This window comes from Cavia porcellus, unplaced genomic scaffold, assembly GCF_034190915.1.
Source record: "Cavia porcellus strain 051 isolate PalLab524CR breed Dunkin Hartley unplaced genomic scaffold, mCavPor4.1 scaffold_29, whole genome shotgun sequence".
Lineage (NCBI taxonomy): Eukaryota > Metazoa > Chordata > Mammalia > Rodentia > Caviidae > Cavia > Cavia porcellus.
This window is the reverse complement of record NW_026947512.1, coordinates 6,067,129-6,085,497: the sequence shown is the minus strand read 5'-3', so window position 1 is coordinate 6,085,497 and position 18,369 is coordinate 6,067,129. Positions and strand designations below refer to the sequence as shown.

Genomic DNA, 18,369 nt, shown 5'->3' with positions numbered 1-18,369 from the left:
AGCCTGTATTTGATGTCACCAGCCTAAGGAAGTTCTATAGAAGAAGTCAAATTACAAATGTTAACTAATTGGTAAATATACTTTTGGTTTTTAATTTGAGTTTATGTAAAAACAGTGTTTCTTATACATTACAAAGTTTTGAGTTTGCAGGATTAACTTGTTCTTTACTCTGTTGTTTGAAAATAAAAACACTGATTTAATGTTATTCAGAGGTCTCTTTGGCCATAGGTCAAGTTTACTATCTGAGAGGGAAAAAAAGGACACTTTAAAATCCAAGCAGCTACAGTTAAGTTTGTTATAGAAAGTTATAGTAAATGGGAGAAAAAAATATTTAGAAGGCAATACATGTAAGAAATACACTTTTGGTATAAAAGGATCCTGTATGATGAAAGTTTTGTTCTGCTAAAGAGGTAAGAGAGATAATGACAAGACTAGAAAGTTTATGTACATCAAGGAAAGCTTAAAAAAAAAAATGGGCCTAGGGTTTAGCCTTGTAAGTGCAAGGTCATGAGTTTGATCTCCAGTACAAAAAAAAAAAAAAAAAAAGAAAAATATATATGGCTCCTTGTTAATTTGATGGAGCTCAGGCTGTTCCTTCTAAAAACCCCCATGAGGGAAATAGTCAAATCGACATGAGATTATCAGTAAAATAATAACCTTTAAAAATAACATATGACATATATGCTGTGTGTTATTATTTCATTCAATACTAAGATGGACATTTAAATATGTTATTGGCATACTAAATTATGTGTGGATTGTGATCTCAGGTTTTCTTTGTAAAACTTTATAATTGCTACCTATTAACATTTTGCAGGGACTCAACTACTAAGACAACCATAATTGATAAGAAATAACAGCCCTTGGCTACACTTTACATTTCAAAGTGCTTAATATTCAGATAAAATTATAATAATTAAGCCTCTTACAATCCTAATACCACTGATTTTCTGTTCTGGGTGTTCAACAACTAAAGTTTAGAGACCAAAGCTAAAAAAGGTGACTACACTAAGAAAAACAAACAATGCCTCCCAGTCACTATATACTTCAGTTTGTTAGTTGCTCAGGTAATAGTTCCTGTTACAGATCTGATTCCTGTCGTCTCTTAAAAATAGCCGATCACTATGATGATAGACTGTCAAACTGCCGAAATATACTTCTTCTGCCTGAAAAGCCAACACAAGATCTCTGTGCCCTCAATCTGGCCACCATGACCTTCTACCCAATGGTCCCAAACCCACGCACTCTCCTGGGCTTGCTTCCTTCTGACATTGCCTGGTTTACCTGCTTGGGCTTAAAAAGATGCTTTCTTTTGCCTGAGAGTGGCCTTCTGCTTGGTTTTCTGTTTATGAATAGCCCCCTGCCTGTCAATTCTTGTTTACTCTTGAAGGGGGGAAACAAACAAATTGACTCTTGGCCATCATCACTGCAAAAGACATAACAAGTAAAAATGGCAGAGATCCAGTCCTGGATTCATCACCCTAGGATCAAGGACAATCCTGACGATTGTTGAAAGCCTATCCTGATGAGAGAAGCCCACTAAAGACTACCTTAACGAGGCAATGCGCTCAAAGCCTTGTTTTCATCATTCAGGATGCTAATGAGTCAACACATTATTGAAGATTAGATGGACACTGTACACTGGAGTACCTGTCCTAACTGACTGATGTTTCTGTTATCCAGTTTGCCTTTTAATTTCCCTTCTCTTGCTAATTTTATTACTTGCTACAGAACCCTGGGCTGTATCCCCAAAGGATTGGAAGCCCCACAACATTGGTGTAACTATTGTATTAGGTACCTTGATCTGTTTTGTCAAGTTATAGATTTAAGGTATTTTTACTCTGCTTGGTTCCTAGTTCCTTATCTCCTGTTAATTTCTTTTTCTTTTTTTCTCCTGTTAATTTCAATGTCCACTTTAAGTCTCTAGATCACAACTTTAATAGACTGGACACCCATCAGAAGGCTGCTTTTGTTCTCTCCTATATAAGTACAATTCTTGGGCCGCTAATGGCTCTCCTGACAGTCCTCCTTCTAGGTCCTTATGTGATCCACATTCTGAATTGTTTTATGACTAAATGCTTTAAGGCCATAAACTGCCAACTCCCCTTACAGTTAAGCCCTCTTATCAGCTTCTTACAACTGAGGAAACTGAGGAAGAAGAATTTCCCCATAAAAACAAAGGGGAGAATGTGACAGAAAAGTTAAAAAGTTTGATGCTCTGTTAAGACAAGATGTGCTCACCCAGTCCACCACATAGTTAGTCCACTAGACTAAGCCTTAACTGACCATACCAGCTACAACCCAGAGACAGTCTGACCGACTCAGCTTGACCACATCCATCTGGACTGCCTGTACTGTCTGACACCTATTTTCAAGTACTGTCCAATTGAGATAAACTAGTCAAGCACATGCTTAGTTTCAACGAACCCCTCAGCCCCAGTTCCCTCCTTCCCTATTTTCTCCTGTCTTATGACAGACAACCCTCTGACTAATCTGCCGGGAACCAACCTGTCTGACAACATACAACTTGATTCACATAACCAGTTACATGATAATCTGCTGTCAGCTTTTGTATTTCCTGCTTAATAAGTATATCCAAGTTTCTGTTTTATTCTCAGTCAGTGCTGGTGATTTGAACTTCGTCCCACCAGCCCACTAGCATAATAAATAGTTGCATTCTAACTCCTCAGTGCAAAGGGTCTTCCATTTGGTTTGATATCAGATTTTCAGAACAAAATAAGAGATATAAAATAGAATCAATTTGAGACATGGTCAGAATTGAAAACTTCATTCAGACTTGAAAAGATACAAGACAAGACAGGCCATGAGACCTAGAAGACTTGTGTGGAATGGAACATCATTTTATATCGAACACACTAAATTAAAAAACAAACTTTCAGAATAAGCAAGGATGTCCCCTACCCAAATTTCTATGCATCAGCATACTGACAAATCTACTCAGAGCAATTAGTCAGGAAAGCAAAATAAAAAGGCACCTAAATTCATCCCTGAATGGCTGAAAATAACAAGGGTTGAAAGAATATAGAGAAATTGGAACAATTGTGTACTGCTGATGGCAATGGTGTAGCAGCTTTGTATTACTGTATGACAGCTTTTCAGACAATTAAACAAAGATGTGACCTACCAATTCCACCTCCATGTATAGAATCAAAAGAAGTCAAAGCAAGGACTTGAATAAACATTTGTATGCCTGTGTTCATAGTGGTATTATTCACAATAGCCAAAAGGTGAAAGCAAATCAAGTGTTCATTAATGGATATTTGAATAAATTAAATGTAGTAAATATATACAACAGAATATTATCTGGTTTTAAAAAAATGAAAAAAATTCTGAAGCATGCTAAAACAGGGATGGATCTTTACAACATTATGTTAAGTGAACTATACTAGTTAAATAGGGACAAACATTCTATAAGTCCACTTAAATAAGGTCCTTAAAATAGTCAAATTCATACAGATAGAAAGCACAATGGTGGTTCCCATGGGTTGAGGGAAAGGGAATAGGGTCTAGTGCTAATGTATATAAGTTTCAGTTTGGGAAGACAAAAATGTTTTCAAGATGGATGATGGTGATGATTGCACAAAATGTGATTGCTACAGAGCTGCACATTTAAAAATGATTCAAAAAGTAAGTTTTGTATTATGTATATTTTCTTACAATAGAAAAGAAAGAAAACATAAGGGTTGGTCTTAATGGCCTTGTATATAGCAATGGTTTCTTAGATATTACATCATAAAAAAAGAAAAAAATTGAGATTTCATCACAATCAAAAATTTGTATTTTGAAGGATATAATAAAAAAGCGAAGAGAAGGCACACAGAAAAGGGAAAAATATTCATAGAACATATATTAGATAAAGGTCTAGTCAGTATCTAGAATATCAAGAATTCTTAAAACTCAACAACAAAAAGAAAAATCCTTTAAAACTGAACAAAAGACTTGAATGGGCATTTATCCAAAGAAAATATATAAGTAGCTAGTGAGTATATGAAAATACTCAATATCACTAGTCCTTAGGAAAGGCAATCTAAAACCACAGAACTTCACACAAACTAGGATGCCTATTTTAAAAAGAACTAACAAATGAAAGATGTAGTGAAATTGGAAGCATCATTTATTGCTGGTAGGAATGTAAAATGCTGTGTCTCACCAGAAAACATTCTTTTTTTTTGTACCAGGAATCAAACTGATGACCTCACACTCACCAGAGAGGCACTTATGCCGCTAAACAAATCCCCAGCCCACAGAAAACATTTTGAACTGCCTCCAAAAGGTTAGCATCTGCTCTCCCACAAAGAATCAAATAAAGAAGACTGAAAACAGGTGCTAAAACAAACAAAATACATGAAGGTTTGTAGCAGCATTACTCATAATTACCAAAAGGTGGAAACAATACAATTGTCCATGAGCTGATGACAAAAAATTGGGGGGAATCCATGTAAGTCAGCCACAAAAAAGAATGAAGTACTGCAACATGCTACAACATAGATACACTTTGAAAACATTTCAAGTAAAAAAAGCTAGTCAAGAAAGATCACACTTTTCATGATTTCATTTATATGAAACACCCAGATTAGGCAAATCCAAATCCATAGAAAAGCAAAACAGATTAGTGTTTGCCACAGTCTGGGGCTAGGAGAAAATAGGACAGGACTACTAAAGGGGTAGAGTTTCCTTTTGGTGTGATGACAGTGTTATGAACTATGTATACAGCAGTGAAGATGCTATAACACCAAGCAGTGTTAAAGGCTACTGAATTGCACACTTTCAAACAATTATTTTCATAATTTTGTTATGTGAATTTTACTTCATTTTTTTTTTTTTAAAGCTCTGTCTTCATCACTCTTACCTGACAATTAACATCAGCTTTATACTGTAGCAAAACTGTGACTAGTTCCTTATGGCCTCGGTCACATGCCCAATGGAGTAGAGCTCTGCCCTAAAAACACACACACAAAAATATTAATTTGCTAACTCAGTTATGGAGTCATACAAAAGATATAACATTTTAAGACAGAGAAATAAAATTGTAGGTTCATTATTCTAGGAACAATTAATTAAAAAGCTATATAAGAAGAACAGATGACAATCAACTGGAAGCTCTGAGTCCTACTTCTATAGCCACTGCACTGTCTTTAAACCATCTGTGAGGTGGAGATAATGGTAATAACCACAGCAATATTATCAATAATAATTGCTGAATCAATGAACTGTAGGAAAATGCCTTGCAAAATTTAAAGTTCTTTATAAAAATACAGCTGTCTTAAATTATTATGTTCACTACTTCAGGAAAAAGAAATCTTTCTTATTGGCAAAAAGAATACTTAAACCTAGGTAGAAATCATAATTTAAATGAACTATTTCTAAATTAACTTTATCCTCTAAAAAATAAAACTAACCATTGTTCCTTAATGTTACAACTTTACCCTCTGAAATAGCTGAAAAAATCTATTAGTTCTATCATTTAATAGTTGAGTATGAAAGGCAATTGTAAAACAGAATATAGGACTGTTAGGAAATAAAGAACTAAATATAATACGATACATTAATTTTAACCCCTGTCTTCTAAAGTCTCATAGTTACTATTAACTATGTGCCAAAAATTTGTAAATGTAGGTAAATTTTCACTATTTGTTATAGTAGCAAAATTGTTTTATTACATTGTGCTTGGAGCCCATTAAGTTTTTTTTTGCTTTTTTTTTTAAAGGAAATCTTTCTAAAGGCCCAGTTTTATGTTTTTGAGACAAAGTCTGGCTAGCCTTGAGCTCACTTTGTAGCCTAAACTGGTCTCAAACTTGCAACGATCCTCCTGCCTCAGCCTGTTAAGTGCTGAGATTACAGATGTGAGCCACCACGCTCGGCTTAAGACCCAGTTTAAAAACAAAATATTTTGGAGCACTACAGCAGCATTTGCCATGTTACAAATTTCTAGAACCGTAGTGTATACTGAACTGTTGCTACGAAGGTACTAGTTCCAAAATCTTTTGCAAGGATGGTTGCTTTAATGGAACTCTTTTAACAAATATCAAGGTATACAATATTCTCTTGTTCCATATAACTGTTTCATGGCTTTTACATTAAAATAATCAGATAAAATTTCAAAGTCTCTATCATTTTAGGTTCTTATTTTAAGTTACTAAGTTAGAATATTAATAAAAATTACTACATACTTAAAATGATATGTGATATATGGACACATCCTAATAGTTAAGTAGGAAACATAATATTAATGTATCTAGTACTTTTACCATACGACATACAGATAATTTCTACTTCTCAAAAAGGTTTCTGATTTTTCCTTAGGTTTGACCTAAAAAGATTACTTCAACTAATGCTAAAATATAAATCCTTTGCTGTTTCAATGAGAAAGTAGACATGCAACACATTTTACTGTTAATGGGAATTATATTTTAAATTTGCCATATGTGGTGCCAAAAATTTACTTTAGGGGAAACACCTATGACTGGACCTCAGTAGTGATTTTCACTTGGGATATATTTTCCAGAAGGATGGCATAAGTACAGAAATGTTTCAAGAAGGATGATATGCTCTCAGACATTTACACTAAGCTTTTTAACATGTGTTTTGACCTGTGATGTAATAAATTTTTGTAACACATTATTTTAATGGTACACTAATTAACCTTGAATTAGAATAAATTCTCTGACAATGACTTTTTGTACAAGTGCTGAAAGATGTCGACACTAAGACCACATAATGATTAACATTTTATGTAGCATTAAAAAGTTCAAAAGCAAGAGTAGGATTAAATGTACTTGTAAATAAACACAGATGAAATAAATCAAGCTTTGGAATTTTTACCTGCATGAGACTCTCCTTTTAAACTAAGATGAGCACGGAAAAGTGTCTGTACCTTTTACTCCTTCACATTATAAAATTCCTGAATACATGCTTGTAAGATTATTATTCAAGTAATGACATTACCACTAATTCACCACTAATCTGAGTAATTCACAGAGATGCTCTCTCCACAACTAATTATGACAAAAATCAGGTAATAAATATCCACAGCTTTTCTCTGTTAACCAAAACTACTTAGACCAATACAATGCAATTATTAAATTATTTTAGATTCCATAAACTCTCCTCCAGAAGGAAAATCTTGAATTTGACATATATTAAAGCTGTATCTGTTTCAATACTTTACCTAAATCTAAAAATTGTTTACCTAGTTCTATGCATATTGCTTTCATTTTGTATTATAGTATCTCACACACTTTCAAGTTAAATATATGCTATACTGCAACCAAAACCACGTAACAATTCTTCGTTTTTAGTTTTTAGAACCCTTCTGGACAAATATCCCAGGTATATTTAGGAGATGAGGAGGGTAGTAATAAAATGAATCTATTAGGTACTAGAAGACTGCAGGCACTGCATGCAGAGCTCTGAATAAATCCTGGACTTTAAATATAGTAAAAAGGGGGAAGGATTCTCATCTGTTAAACAATGGTGTTAATACTGTCCTACCTCAGACAGATGAATGACTCTAAAGTGCTTTGAAAGTGCAGAGTAGCAACTAACCTATTAAGTGGTATTACTTGCATGCCTTTGGGGAAATACAAAGAGTAGGTCTTTGATATTTTAAATGCACCTTTGATATTCCAAGTTATTTGTTCTTAAACCATGTAGGATTCTACAAATTAATTTTTTTCTCGCTATCACAAGACTTAATGAAATAAATTCTATTATAAAAAGAATTTTGATGTCCTTATGACTTTTGGAGATGAGACACATGTACAAAAGATGCTCAAAATATATAGTCAATGTTTGAATTTTAAAAATTGTTATAGTAAAAGAGTTAATACCTCTCAGAGTGCTCCTGCTTTCTTTGAAAAATACTTGTTCCATCATTCTTGCTACCTTTGGGAGCAATACTGGAAGTCCTCTTTTGTTAGTGTCTTTATGTGGTGTAATAAAAAAATATGGTGAATGCTGCTGTTGTGTATCATCCAATGGAAAGACAGTCTTGGAAAAATCGTGTGGTGTGTCCTCATCTACCTAACTCCCTGGATCTGGCACTGCAAAACTTTTGGCTCTTTCCCAAAATCAAAATGACCATAAAAAGTAAATATTTTCAGTCAATTCAGGATATGGAGGCAACCACAATAGCACAACTAAAGATATAAAAAAGGACTTTCAGAACTGCTTCAAAGTGGCAAGAACCATGCAATAAGTGTGTTCAAAGCAAGAGAAAGTATTTTGAGTAGGGTTCATGGTAATGTGTCTTCTACTGTAACTGACTGAAATGCTAACCAAATTTTTTCACACTGCATACACATGTGGCAAATTGGAATAATTTTAAATTTAAATACTTATGTTTTAGAGAGTTGTCACTTGGCCATTTTATCAAAGACACATAGTACTGTCTAATAACAAATAAAATACTGAAAATGGATCAACCTTAACTTCTATCTGGAAAAACTTTGGGCTTCCATTTATAATTATAGTCAGCACTTATTTCAGCTACCAATAACCTATAAAGTCTTCATCTCTTCCACCCTATTCCTAACTTCTATTCTTTCATGCTGCTAGGAAGGAGGAGGAAGAAGACTGGGAGACAGTCTAAGATCTCAAGATCTACCTAGCGTAAGAGCCAATGGCTCCTTGTGGGGTAATTTATTTACCAAAATTAAAAAATAAAACCAGGGACTAGGGATGCTACTCAGTAGTAGAGTGTTTGCCCAATATGCATGAGTCCCTGGGATCATTCTCTAGTATAATAAAAACTAATCAATCAGTAAACAAATAAACAATGAAGCCAGAAATATTTTATCTCTTTCAATGTCTACAATCTAGAAAGAAGAAATGGCATTAATTATCAAAGAATGTGAAGGCTTTTATTTATTTATTTTGTCTTTTTCCTTTTTATTGGTACCAGGGATCGAACTCACGACTGCCTGCTTGCAAGGCAGGCGCTTATGCTGCTGAGCTAAATCCCCAGCCCCAAGGCTTTTAAATATACTACTTTTAAAACTTCCTTAATGAGTACTTACTAAGCCATGTCAATGACTTAAAGAAATAAGCTAGAAAGATACTATTTCATCCTGTATAAAATAGGCAAAAAAAGCAATAACACTAGAAATTTGCCATAAAAAGCTCAGATATCCATCATGAAACAACACAAATCAGTTGCAGTGTGTTCACAAAATGGAAAATTATTCAGCATTATAACGGAAATACAGCTCTACAACAATACCCTTATGCTGAATGAAATAAGCCTCACACAGGACAGTGTATATGTATGACTCCATTCACAGAAAGATTTATAACAAGCAAACTATTCTACCGTAAACAGTATTAGGGGCCTGGGGATTTAGCTCAGCGGCACAAGTGTCTGCCTGGCAAGCATGAAGGCATGAGTTTGATCCCAGTACCTCCCTCCCTCCCCACAAAATGATTATCAGATCAGTGGTTTCCTTTTTGGTGTTAGGAGAAAAGGATTGGCTGGGAAGGTACGTGAGGAAACTTTCTGGGGTTATGGCAATGTGCTATATCTTAATAAAAGTTTCAGTTACAAGGTATATGCATTTATCAAAATTCACTGTGCACTTAAGATTTGTGAATTTCACTGTATGTTAGTCCCCAATACCCCCCAAAAGTAATCTTAGAGGAAAACTAATCTTAAATTTTACTTAATTATGTGCATGCCTAAGAATCTAGAAAGAAGGGTACTGTTGTTTGTGTACTCTGAAATACATAAAAAATAAGATTGATGGAAAGAGAAATTAATAGATATCAATAAAGCAAGCACAGTAAAAAAAATTTTTTTTTGTCTTTTTTGATTTGGAGTCTCACTATGCAGTTCAGGCTGGCCTTGAGCTCACTAGCCCAGGCTGGTCTCGAACTTCCAAAGATCCTCCTATCCCAAGTGCTGAGATGACAGGCATGAGCCACCATACCTGGCCATAAAATTTTTTTTTGGTACCGGGGATCAAACTGATGACCTCACACTTGTCAGAAAGGCACTTATGCCACTGAGCTAAATCCCTGGCAAGTATAGTAAAATATTATGGTAGTATCTAGTGGTGGAAATATAAATATAAATGTTTAACATAAAACATACATTTGTTTTTTCAGAATAAATTATTGGTAAAAATTGTATGCCATGATCAGGAAAGTCAAAATACAAAAGCAAACCAAGTATCCATCAATGGATATCTGAATAAACAAAGTGTGTAAATGCATAAAATAGATTATTTGACCCATGTTTGTAACAGTTCAAGGTATAGTAACTAGAGCTTGGAAACAACATATATGTCCATAAAGAAAATGTGGTATTTATATACAATGGAATACTACCATGCCATAAAGAAACATAAACTTGAGGCATCCTATAGGCAAATGGATACAACTCAAGAACACAATGTTAAGTGAAATGTTATATGTGAAAACTTAAATATCACATGGTTTCTCTAATATGAGAAATGAAATTATACATTTATATCTTCATCTCAGATTATTCAGCTTTGAAAAGAAAGAAAACTTTGACACATGTAACCATATGATGGACCTTGAAAATTTTAAGGGAAATAAATCAGCAAACAAACAGTAAACATTGTGTGATTCTACTATATAAGACATGCAAAGTAGTCAAACTCATAAAAATAAATGGTAGGTGCCAGTAGTTGAGGGAAGAGTGAATGAGAGTGTTAAATTTTGTCAGAGTTTCAGCTTGGAATGATAAAAAGGTTCTGGAGATGTATGATGGTGGTGGTTACACAATATCCTGAAATTCTTAATGCCACAAAACTGATTTTAGAAATGATTAAAATGGTAAGTCACATATATTACAACTTAACAAAACAAAAAATTAGTTGCCAAAGCTTCTAAGGTTTAAATTACTTCACTATCTGCTGATTTTGTATTAAATATGAGTGTCTGATGTATAGTACAACCACAGGGTTGATTTTTAAATAGCATAGTCTTCATTAATGTAAATATACATAGACAGTTGGTAATGGATTTCTCAGTCATTAGAATGAATAACAAAATTCCCCCAAACTATTAAGTTAATCAGCTATACAATCAAAATAACATATACCCTAATATAAAAAGTTTTTAAGAGGATGCACTTTTTCTCCCTTCATTTTATAAATCTTAATTAAAAGCATAAATTTACAATCAGCATACTGACTTGACTCAAACCGTTTGTTTTTGCTTTTCTAGTAGGTTAGTACGGTTGGAAAATGTGGTACTTATACACAATAGATAATAATTGACATAGAAGGACCTTACTTTAAAATGATAAAAAAATCACTTATGATCAACAATTGCTAAAATCATAATAAATGAAAAAATTGAAAGAATTCCCACTAAAATCAAGAACAATAATGTCCACTCTCACTGCTACTATTCAAAATACTACGATACTTGAAATTTTAGTCAGAGCAATTAGATAAGAGAAAGAAAAAAGGAGGGATATTAATAGGAAAAGAAGTCAAAGATCCTCCTTGCAGATGACATGATCCTTTCTTTACATAGAGGATTCAAAAAGTTTCACCAAAAGACTTAGAGTTAATAAATTCAGGAAAGTGGCAGGATACAAATAATTGCATTAAAAAGTCCATAGTATTTCTTTTTTTTTTTTTTTTAAGGAGAAAAAGAAAAAAAAGCAGAAAAAGAGTACAAGTTATACAGAATTTCAGATAAAAAAATAAACAGTAGGAAATCATTAGTTAATGGATTACATATTGTCATCTTAGAAATATTTGTTCAAGTTACAAAATTAAAGCATATAAAGTAGACATTCAAACAGTGAGACTGCAAACAATTCTGTTCAATGATCCAACAAAACTCAGTAATATCATTGTCTATCTTATACACTTAAATATACATGCAGTTATACCATTTAGAGCACTTTCTTTTCCTCTCTTTTGTACAATGACTATTACACATTTTGGGTTTTATTACTCTCACAGTTCTTAATACTTTTTTGGAAGAGAGTAAAACCAAATGTGACACAACAGAACAGAGTCAGTCAAATCAAAAGGGTGGACATAATAGATACTGTAAAAACATAATACAAGGTGATCAACAATGGTTACCCTAATGCCTCCCGCTATCTCTAATAGAATTGCCTATATCATCAGTTATAATAAAATTGAACAAAACAGTAAAGAACGAAACCAACAAAACCAAAACATTGGAAACATTACAGGTCTTCAAAAGAAGATAATAGTCAACCAGAATGGGCGTCATAATGAATCCCACTATCTTCACAGCTGTTGCCTAAACTTTCGAACCTGGTACAATCAAGCAAAACAGAATAGAGGAACATCAGTCAAAACAAGATGGTGAGAGCAATACAGGGCTTCAAATCAAGTTAATAGTAAATCAAAGTGGGTTACTATAATATATCCTGCTATATTTTTATTTATTTTCCCTTAATTAAAAGGATAAAAATAAAAAAGTAAATAATAAAATGGAGATTGAGATAAAAGAGGGCATAACAACAAAACAGCGCAGATCAAAACATAACCATTTAAGCAAAATACTGTTTTACCACAAGATAATCCTGACATAAAAATAGTTACCATATTGTCTCTTTCCTTGAAATCTTTGAGTATAACTTCATATACTGTAGCATCAAATATATCAAAACAATGTAAAACCATTCAAGAGAATGACAGTATTACAGGGTATTTAGAATCAACTAACAGAAAAAGAACAATGGTTTCTATATAATCTCCTTGTCTATAAAAGTTTTTGTTTATACTATCACATATAATAAAATCCAGTAAGATACAACCTGTTAAGACCTATGGAGACAAAAGAACAAAAGCTTGATGGGAATTCAAAACAAGATGATATTAAATCAACATTACCTATTATGACGTCGTTTTCTCCAAAATAGCTGTTCCTATCATCCAATCTTCTCTGCCTCATTTCTGTCTCTTTTTCTGTCATTAGTTGTTAGTTTGTCTTCTTCATTTTGTTTTCTGCTCCATTCATTGTGGCCTCTCTGCCACTATTTCTGGAATCTTGGTATTTTTCTTTTTTAGAATATCCTGCAGTATTCTCTGTAGAGTTGAACTGGTGGTTGCATATTTCCCTAGTTCCTCTTTATCCTGGAAGCACCTTGTTTTTCCATCAATTTCTAAGGACAGTGGTGCAGGATAGATCAATCTTGGATGGAGGTTATTATCTTTCAAAGCTTGAATTATTTCCCCCCATGCTCTTCATGATTTGATGGTTTGTGCCGAGAAGTCTGCTGTAATTCTGATGGGTGTTCCCTTGTAAGTGATCTGTTTCTTGTCTCTGACGGCTTTTAATATTCTGTTCTTATACTGGATTTCTGGTATTTTGATTATTATATGCCTTAGTATAGCTCTGTTTGGGTTGTAAGTGTCTGGGGTCCTGTATGCTTCATACATCTGAGTATCTTTACCATTTGCTAAATTAGGGAAATTCTTCTGGATTATTTCTGCGAGTAGCTTTTGTAGTTCATTTGTTTGTTTCCCTACCTCTTCTTTATGTTCTTAATTCTTAAGTTATAGATCCTCTTATCATCTTCTAGTCTTTGTATTATTGTTGTCTGTTTCTTTGTTATTTTTAAGAAGTTTTTCATTTCATGCTCCCATATTACAAATCTGCCCTCCAGTTCAGATAATCTATCCTTAGTTTCTTTCAAGCTGTTATGCCAGTTTTCGATAGAGTTTTTAGTTTCCTGGTAATCTCTTTGAACCTGCTTCACGTATTCTATGTTTTCTCTATTTTGTCCATCAAACAATTCTCCCCTTTTTTTCTGTTCTTCCATTCCACCATCTGTTTTTTCTTGGGTGGTGCTTAGTATTTCTCTAACTATTCTGCTTATGTCTTGCTTCAGGTCATTAATAACTTAATTCCTGAACTCGCCTATGAGGCTCTGGATATAGTGCTTTATGTCTATTGGTGCCGTGTCTGCTATTGCCTGTTTCTCAGGATTGGGGGCCAAGGAGCCTTTCTTGTTGCTCCTTCTTCCCATATTCTTTGTTCGTTATATACAAGCGTATATAGGAGGCCCAGCTTCCTTCCCTGTCAGCCACAGTCTGTTTGAATTGTGCAGGCTAGGTGTTCCTGCCCACTGCAGCGCACCAGGGAGTTACGGACCAGGCAGCCTATGCGGGGCCCACCCCTTCAGGTCAACCTACTGAAGGCTTCACTGCTAGGGTGCACCTCCAGGCACCGAGACCTGGGTTGTGCTAGCCTACTGGGTCTCAGCCAGCAGCATCACGTAGGCTAGGCACTGCGCACCAATCCTGCTTGAGAGGGGGATATGTGACTGAAGTCACTACAGCGCCCTGTTCCGGCATGTCTGCCCGGTCCCAGGATGTCCTCTGTTGGGAGCCTCCTAGATCATGGAAGAGTCCCAGTTTCCCTTACTCACCACAGGTCAATGCACAGCTCCCCGCCCATCCCACTCTCAACTCCGTTGACTGATTCCCATTCTCAGAGCTTTCACACGCGTCTCTCTCCCTGCCGAGCTGATTCAGACGCAGCAATGGCGCAGGCTCCAGCTTCCACGCTAAGGCTTTATCTGTTCCTGTTATAGCACCAGGATTGCATTCCCAGTTGGTTTCTCTCAGCCCAGTTCATTCTTGGGTCAGCAGGGTATATCTCCTCTTACTTACGATTCCTCAATCCGCACCATTCCTGGATTCTAAGCTGGGTCTCTTAGAGAGCCTCCGTAGCTGCTGCTATCTGTCTGCCATGTTCTCCCGGAAGAAAAAGTCAATAGTATTTCTACACTCCAAGAATGAACCCACTGAAAAAAAATCAGGAAAACAGTCCCATTCATACAGCCTTAAAAAAAAAATTGAGGAATTAACCTAATTAAGGAGTAAAAGAACTCTGTAATAAAAACTATGTTACTTTAAAAAAAGAGATTGAAGTCATTAAAAAATGGAAAGCATTCTTGGATAGGCAGAATTAATATTGTCAAATGACTATATATATAAAAATCATCTGCTTCTTTACAGAAGTAGAAAAAATTTCCACAACTTATATGGAACCAATAAATTTGAGTCATTCTTTGGAAAATGGATGTACCTTGAAACCATAATGTGAGGTGAAATAAACCAGTCATGCAAGCTTAACTACTTCATCCTTTCTCTTGTATCAAAGAGTCCAAAGTATAAATAAATTAAAGAGCAAAATAGAAGGTAGACAGTACAAAATAGAGAAACAGATCTTTTGCAATTGGGAAGGGAACTGGTAGGGGAGGAAGGGAGGCAAAGGGGAAGTGAAACAATTAAGGTGTGTTATGTACATTACAGGCTCCTAGGATGAATGTAATCATCCTGTATTGCAAACATGTACTAACAAAATTAAAATAAAATAAATTCTATATGGAATCAGAAGAGATACAGAGTAGCTAAAGCAAGCCTAGGCAATATGAGCAAGGTAGGAGGCATTACAATCACAGACTTCTAAGTTATGCTACCAACACATAATAATAAAAAGCAGTATGGCACTGGCACAAAAATAGACACACTGACCAATGTAATAGAATAGATGAACAGGAACAATCTCAAGCATCTTCAGTCATCTGATTTTTGACAGAGGGCCAAAAAGATATATTAGAGAAAAGACAGTTTCTAACAAATGGTGCTGGGGAAACTGGTTATTCACATGCAAAAGAATTATGTATTAAAATCAAATAAAAATGGATACATAAAACTGAAGTACTGAACCTGCTGGGAAAAAAAAATAGTGAAACCCTTGAAAACACAGGAATAGGCAAAACCCCAACTACCCAAGAAATAATTCCAAGAATTGAAAAATAGAATTCTATTAAATTAGAAAATTTTTGCACAGCAAAATAAACAGCCAATAGAGTGAAGTGATAACCTATAAAATATGAAAAAAATTTATCAGTTGTGCCTTGGATAGGGGACTAAAGAATTAAGGAACCCTTAGACACTGCTGGTGGAAGTGAAAACTAGTGCAATCAGTTTGGAAATCAGTATAGAATTTCTTCTAGCTACTAAAAATAGAAATTCCTTTTGTTCCAGTTATATATCTTTTGTAAAAGAGCTAAAGTCATCATATTATGGAGACACAGCCATACCCATGCTTAACTCACAACAAACAGCTAAATCATGGAAGTAGCCTCTACGTGCAGAATAGATGAACACATGAAATGTTCTACCCAGCCATAGAGGAGGATAACTGAGTTATTCTTTTTTTTTTTTGGTCTTTTTCCTTTTTTATCGGTACCGGGGATTGAACTCACGACTGCCTGCTTGCAAGGCAGGCGCTTATGCCACTGAGCTAAATCCCCAGCCCCCAACTGAGTTATTCTTAAGAAAATAGATGGGTTTTGAGACCATAATATGAAGTGAAATAAGTCAGTTACAAAACAGTAAATATTACATGTTTGCTCTAATATGAAAAACCCAAAATATAACTAAAGAGCAAAATGAAAGCCTATTAAAAACCAAGAAGGCAGACTTTGTAGAAATGGGAAGAGAATCTGGGGAAGGAAGGAGGAGGAAAGCAGTAGTAAAAATGATCAAGATATATGTATATGTATCAAACCCCAAGCAGAATGTAATCACTATATATATATTTTTTAATTTTTTATTTTAAAGAGAATAAAACAAAACAAAACAAAGCAGATCAGAACAAAACAATGCAATCAACACAGGATTTCAAAACCAGACAACAGGAAATCAACAGTGGTTACCATAATGTGTCTTGTTTTCTTTGAAATAGTTGTCCATATCTTCACACGTAATGAATTCAAACAAGACAAAATAGTATAAAACCATTTAAAACAAAAGACTGAAAGCATTACATGCCTTCTTCAAAACCAGACAATAGAAAAACCAACAATGAGTACCATAATGTCTCTTGTTCTCTTTAAAGTAGCTGTTCATACCATCACATGTAATAAAATCAATTCTTGTAAGTTTTAGGCATGTATAAGCTTGTACATGTACATCTATCCTTTTTGTAAAGCAAAACAAAACAAATTACAAGAAAAAAATAGAAACAGAAGAGACAAATAATAACAAAGAGCCCAAAATAATGACAATATAGGCTTTCAAAACGACGTGGTAGGAACATAACTAAGATTGTTATTTTGCATAGTTCTCTTTAAAAGTTACTCAGATTACCAGCTATAAACATGCAAAATTGATCTAATCCTATGAATGTTAACTGTTTTGTTCCAAGAACTAACAGAATTAGTAGCACAATCATCTTAGCTATTTTAAGTGTGTATATACAAATTTGTATCTTTTTTTTCTTTCTTTCTTTTCTCCTTTCCCTCAGTTATTTTTTTCCCTTTGAGCAAATTCTTACCCTTTTGCAATATTTATTGAAGATTTTGTACCTTATTTCTTTTTCCAGTTTCTTACACTAGGGAGACAATATGGTATTTACACATGTGAGTCTGATTTATTCCACTTATGAGTATGGTCTCAAGTCACATCCATTTACCCATAAAAGCTTCAAGTGGTAATCATTATATATGGCAAATTTCTACTAGGAACTTCTAAAAATATTGTTGGCTTTGCCAGATTTTGCAGCAGTTTAAGCTAAAAACATATAAATTATATTCTGACATGAACCTAAGATTAAAACAAAAAAAGAGAAAGAAACTGAGTCAAAAGAAAGGTAACCTGCTTTGAAATATTTTATTGAAGAATCAATAGACATATGAGAAATAGCTAATCATAACAATTATGCTTCTATAAGGACTGAAATTAAAGACTAAACAAGGAGCTCAGTGAATGGAGTACAATAAATAAGCATCTATGGAAAATCAATGAATTGTAAATGAATACTTTGGGGGGCCTTAGCACATACAGCTAGCTATATAAGAATGTCATCTTCTTTGTCAAAATAATACTTTGATACATTTGTTCTGAAACAAATTTAAATTGGAACGATTTAAAACACTATTTAAATATTACCAATAATAAGCATGTATGCAATGTCTATTGCACATGGCACTAATATAAGAAGTAAAATGTGAGACAAGCATTATGCAAACAGGTGGAAAGCCAGGGGCCAGCCCGCTCCTCTGAGTCTGCACCATTTGTGGACTGTGGGGGAAAAGAGCAAGTCAACAAGAAGCAAAGACCTCTTGTGAGTCAGTACCATGCAAAGGTTGACTAGGTGAGGTATGGGCGGGGAGACAAGAAGAGCCGATGTTCTCCCTGCCCCCCTCCTAAGGGACTGGCTGATATGGAGAAACACAGGCTGTGATGATAGCAAATGAGGTAAAATACAACTTAATGCTTGTAGTGGCTAGTTTTACTGACTTTGCAGGCTTAAATCAGTAGTCTGATCATCTATTCAGAGGATAACAATACACAACGTAGCATAAAGGGGGAT

At 34.5% G+C, this 18,369-nt stretch overlaps 1 protein-coding gene across 7 annotated transcripts in view; it reads right to left on the bottom strand.

Moving 5' to 3' along the window:
* Positions 1-18,369, bottom strand: part of Acbd6 (acyl-CoA binding domain containing 6) — a 194,115-nt gene that overhangs the window by 87,552 nt on the left and 88,194 nt on the right. For 4 of the 7 annotated variants that reach the window (XR_010044450.1, XM_063239865.1, XM_063239862.1 and 1 more), the window contains one exon: positions 4,871-4,960. The exons of the other annotated variants lie outside the window; for them this stretch is intronic. Coding sequence is in view for 3 of the 4 variants with exons in the window: in XM_063239862.1 (XP_063095932.1) it covers positions 4,871-4,960 (90 nt within the window). In the remaining variant the exon portion in view is untranslated. The remainder of the gene's footprint in view (positions 1-4,870; positions 4,961-18,369) is intronic. 7 annotated transcript variants of the gene reach the window in all.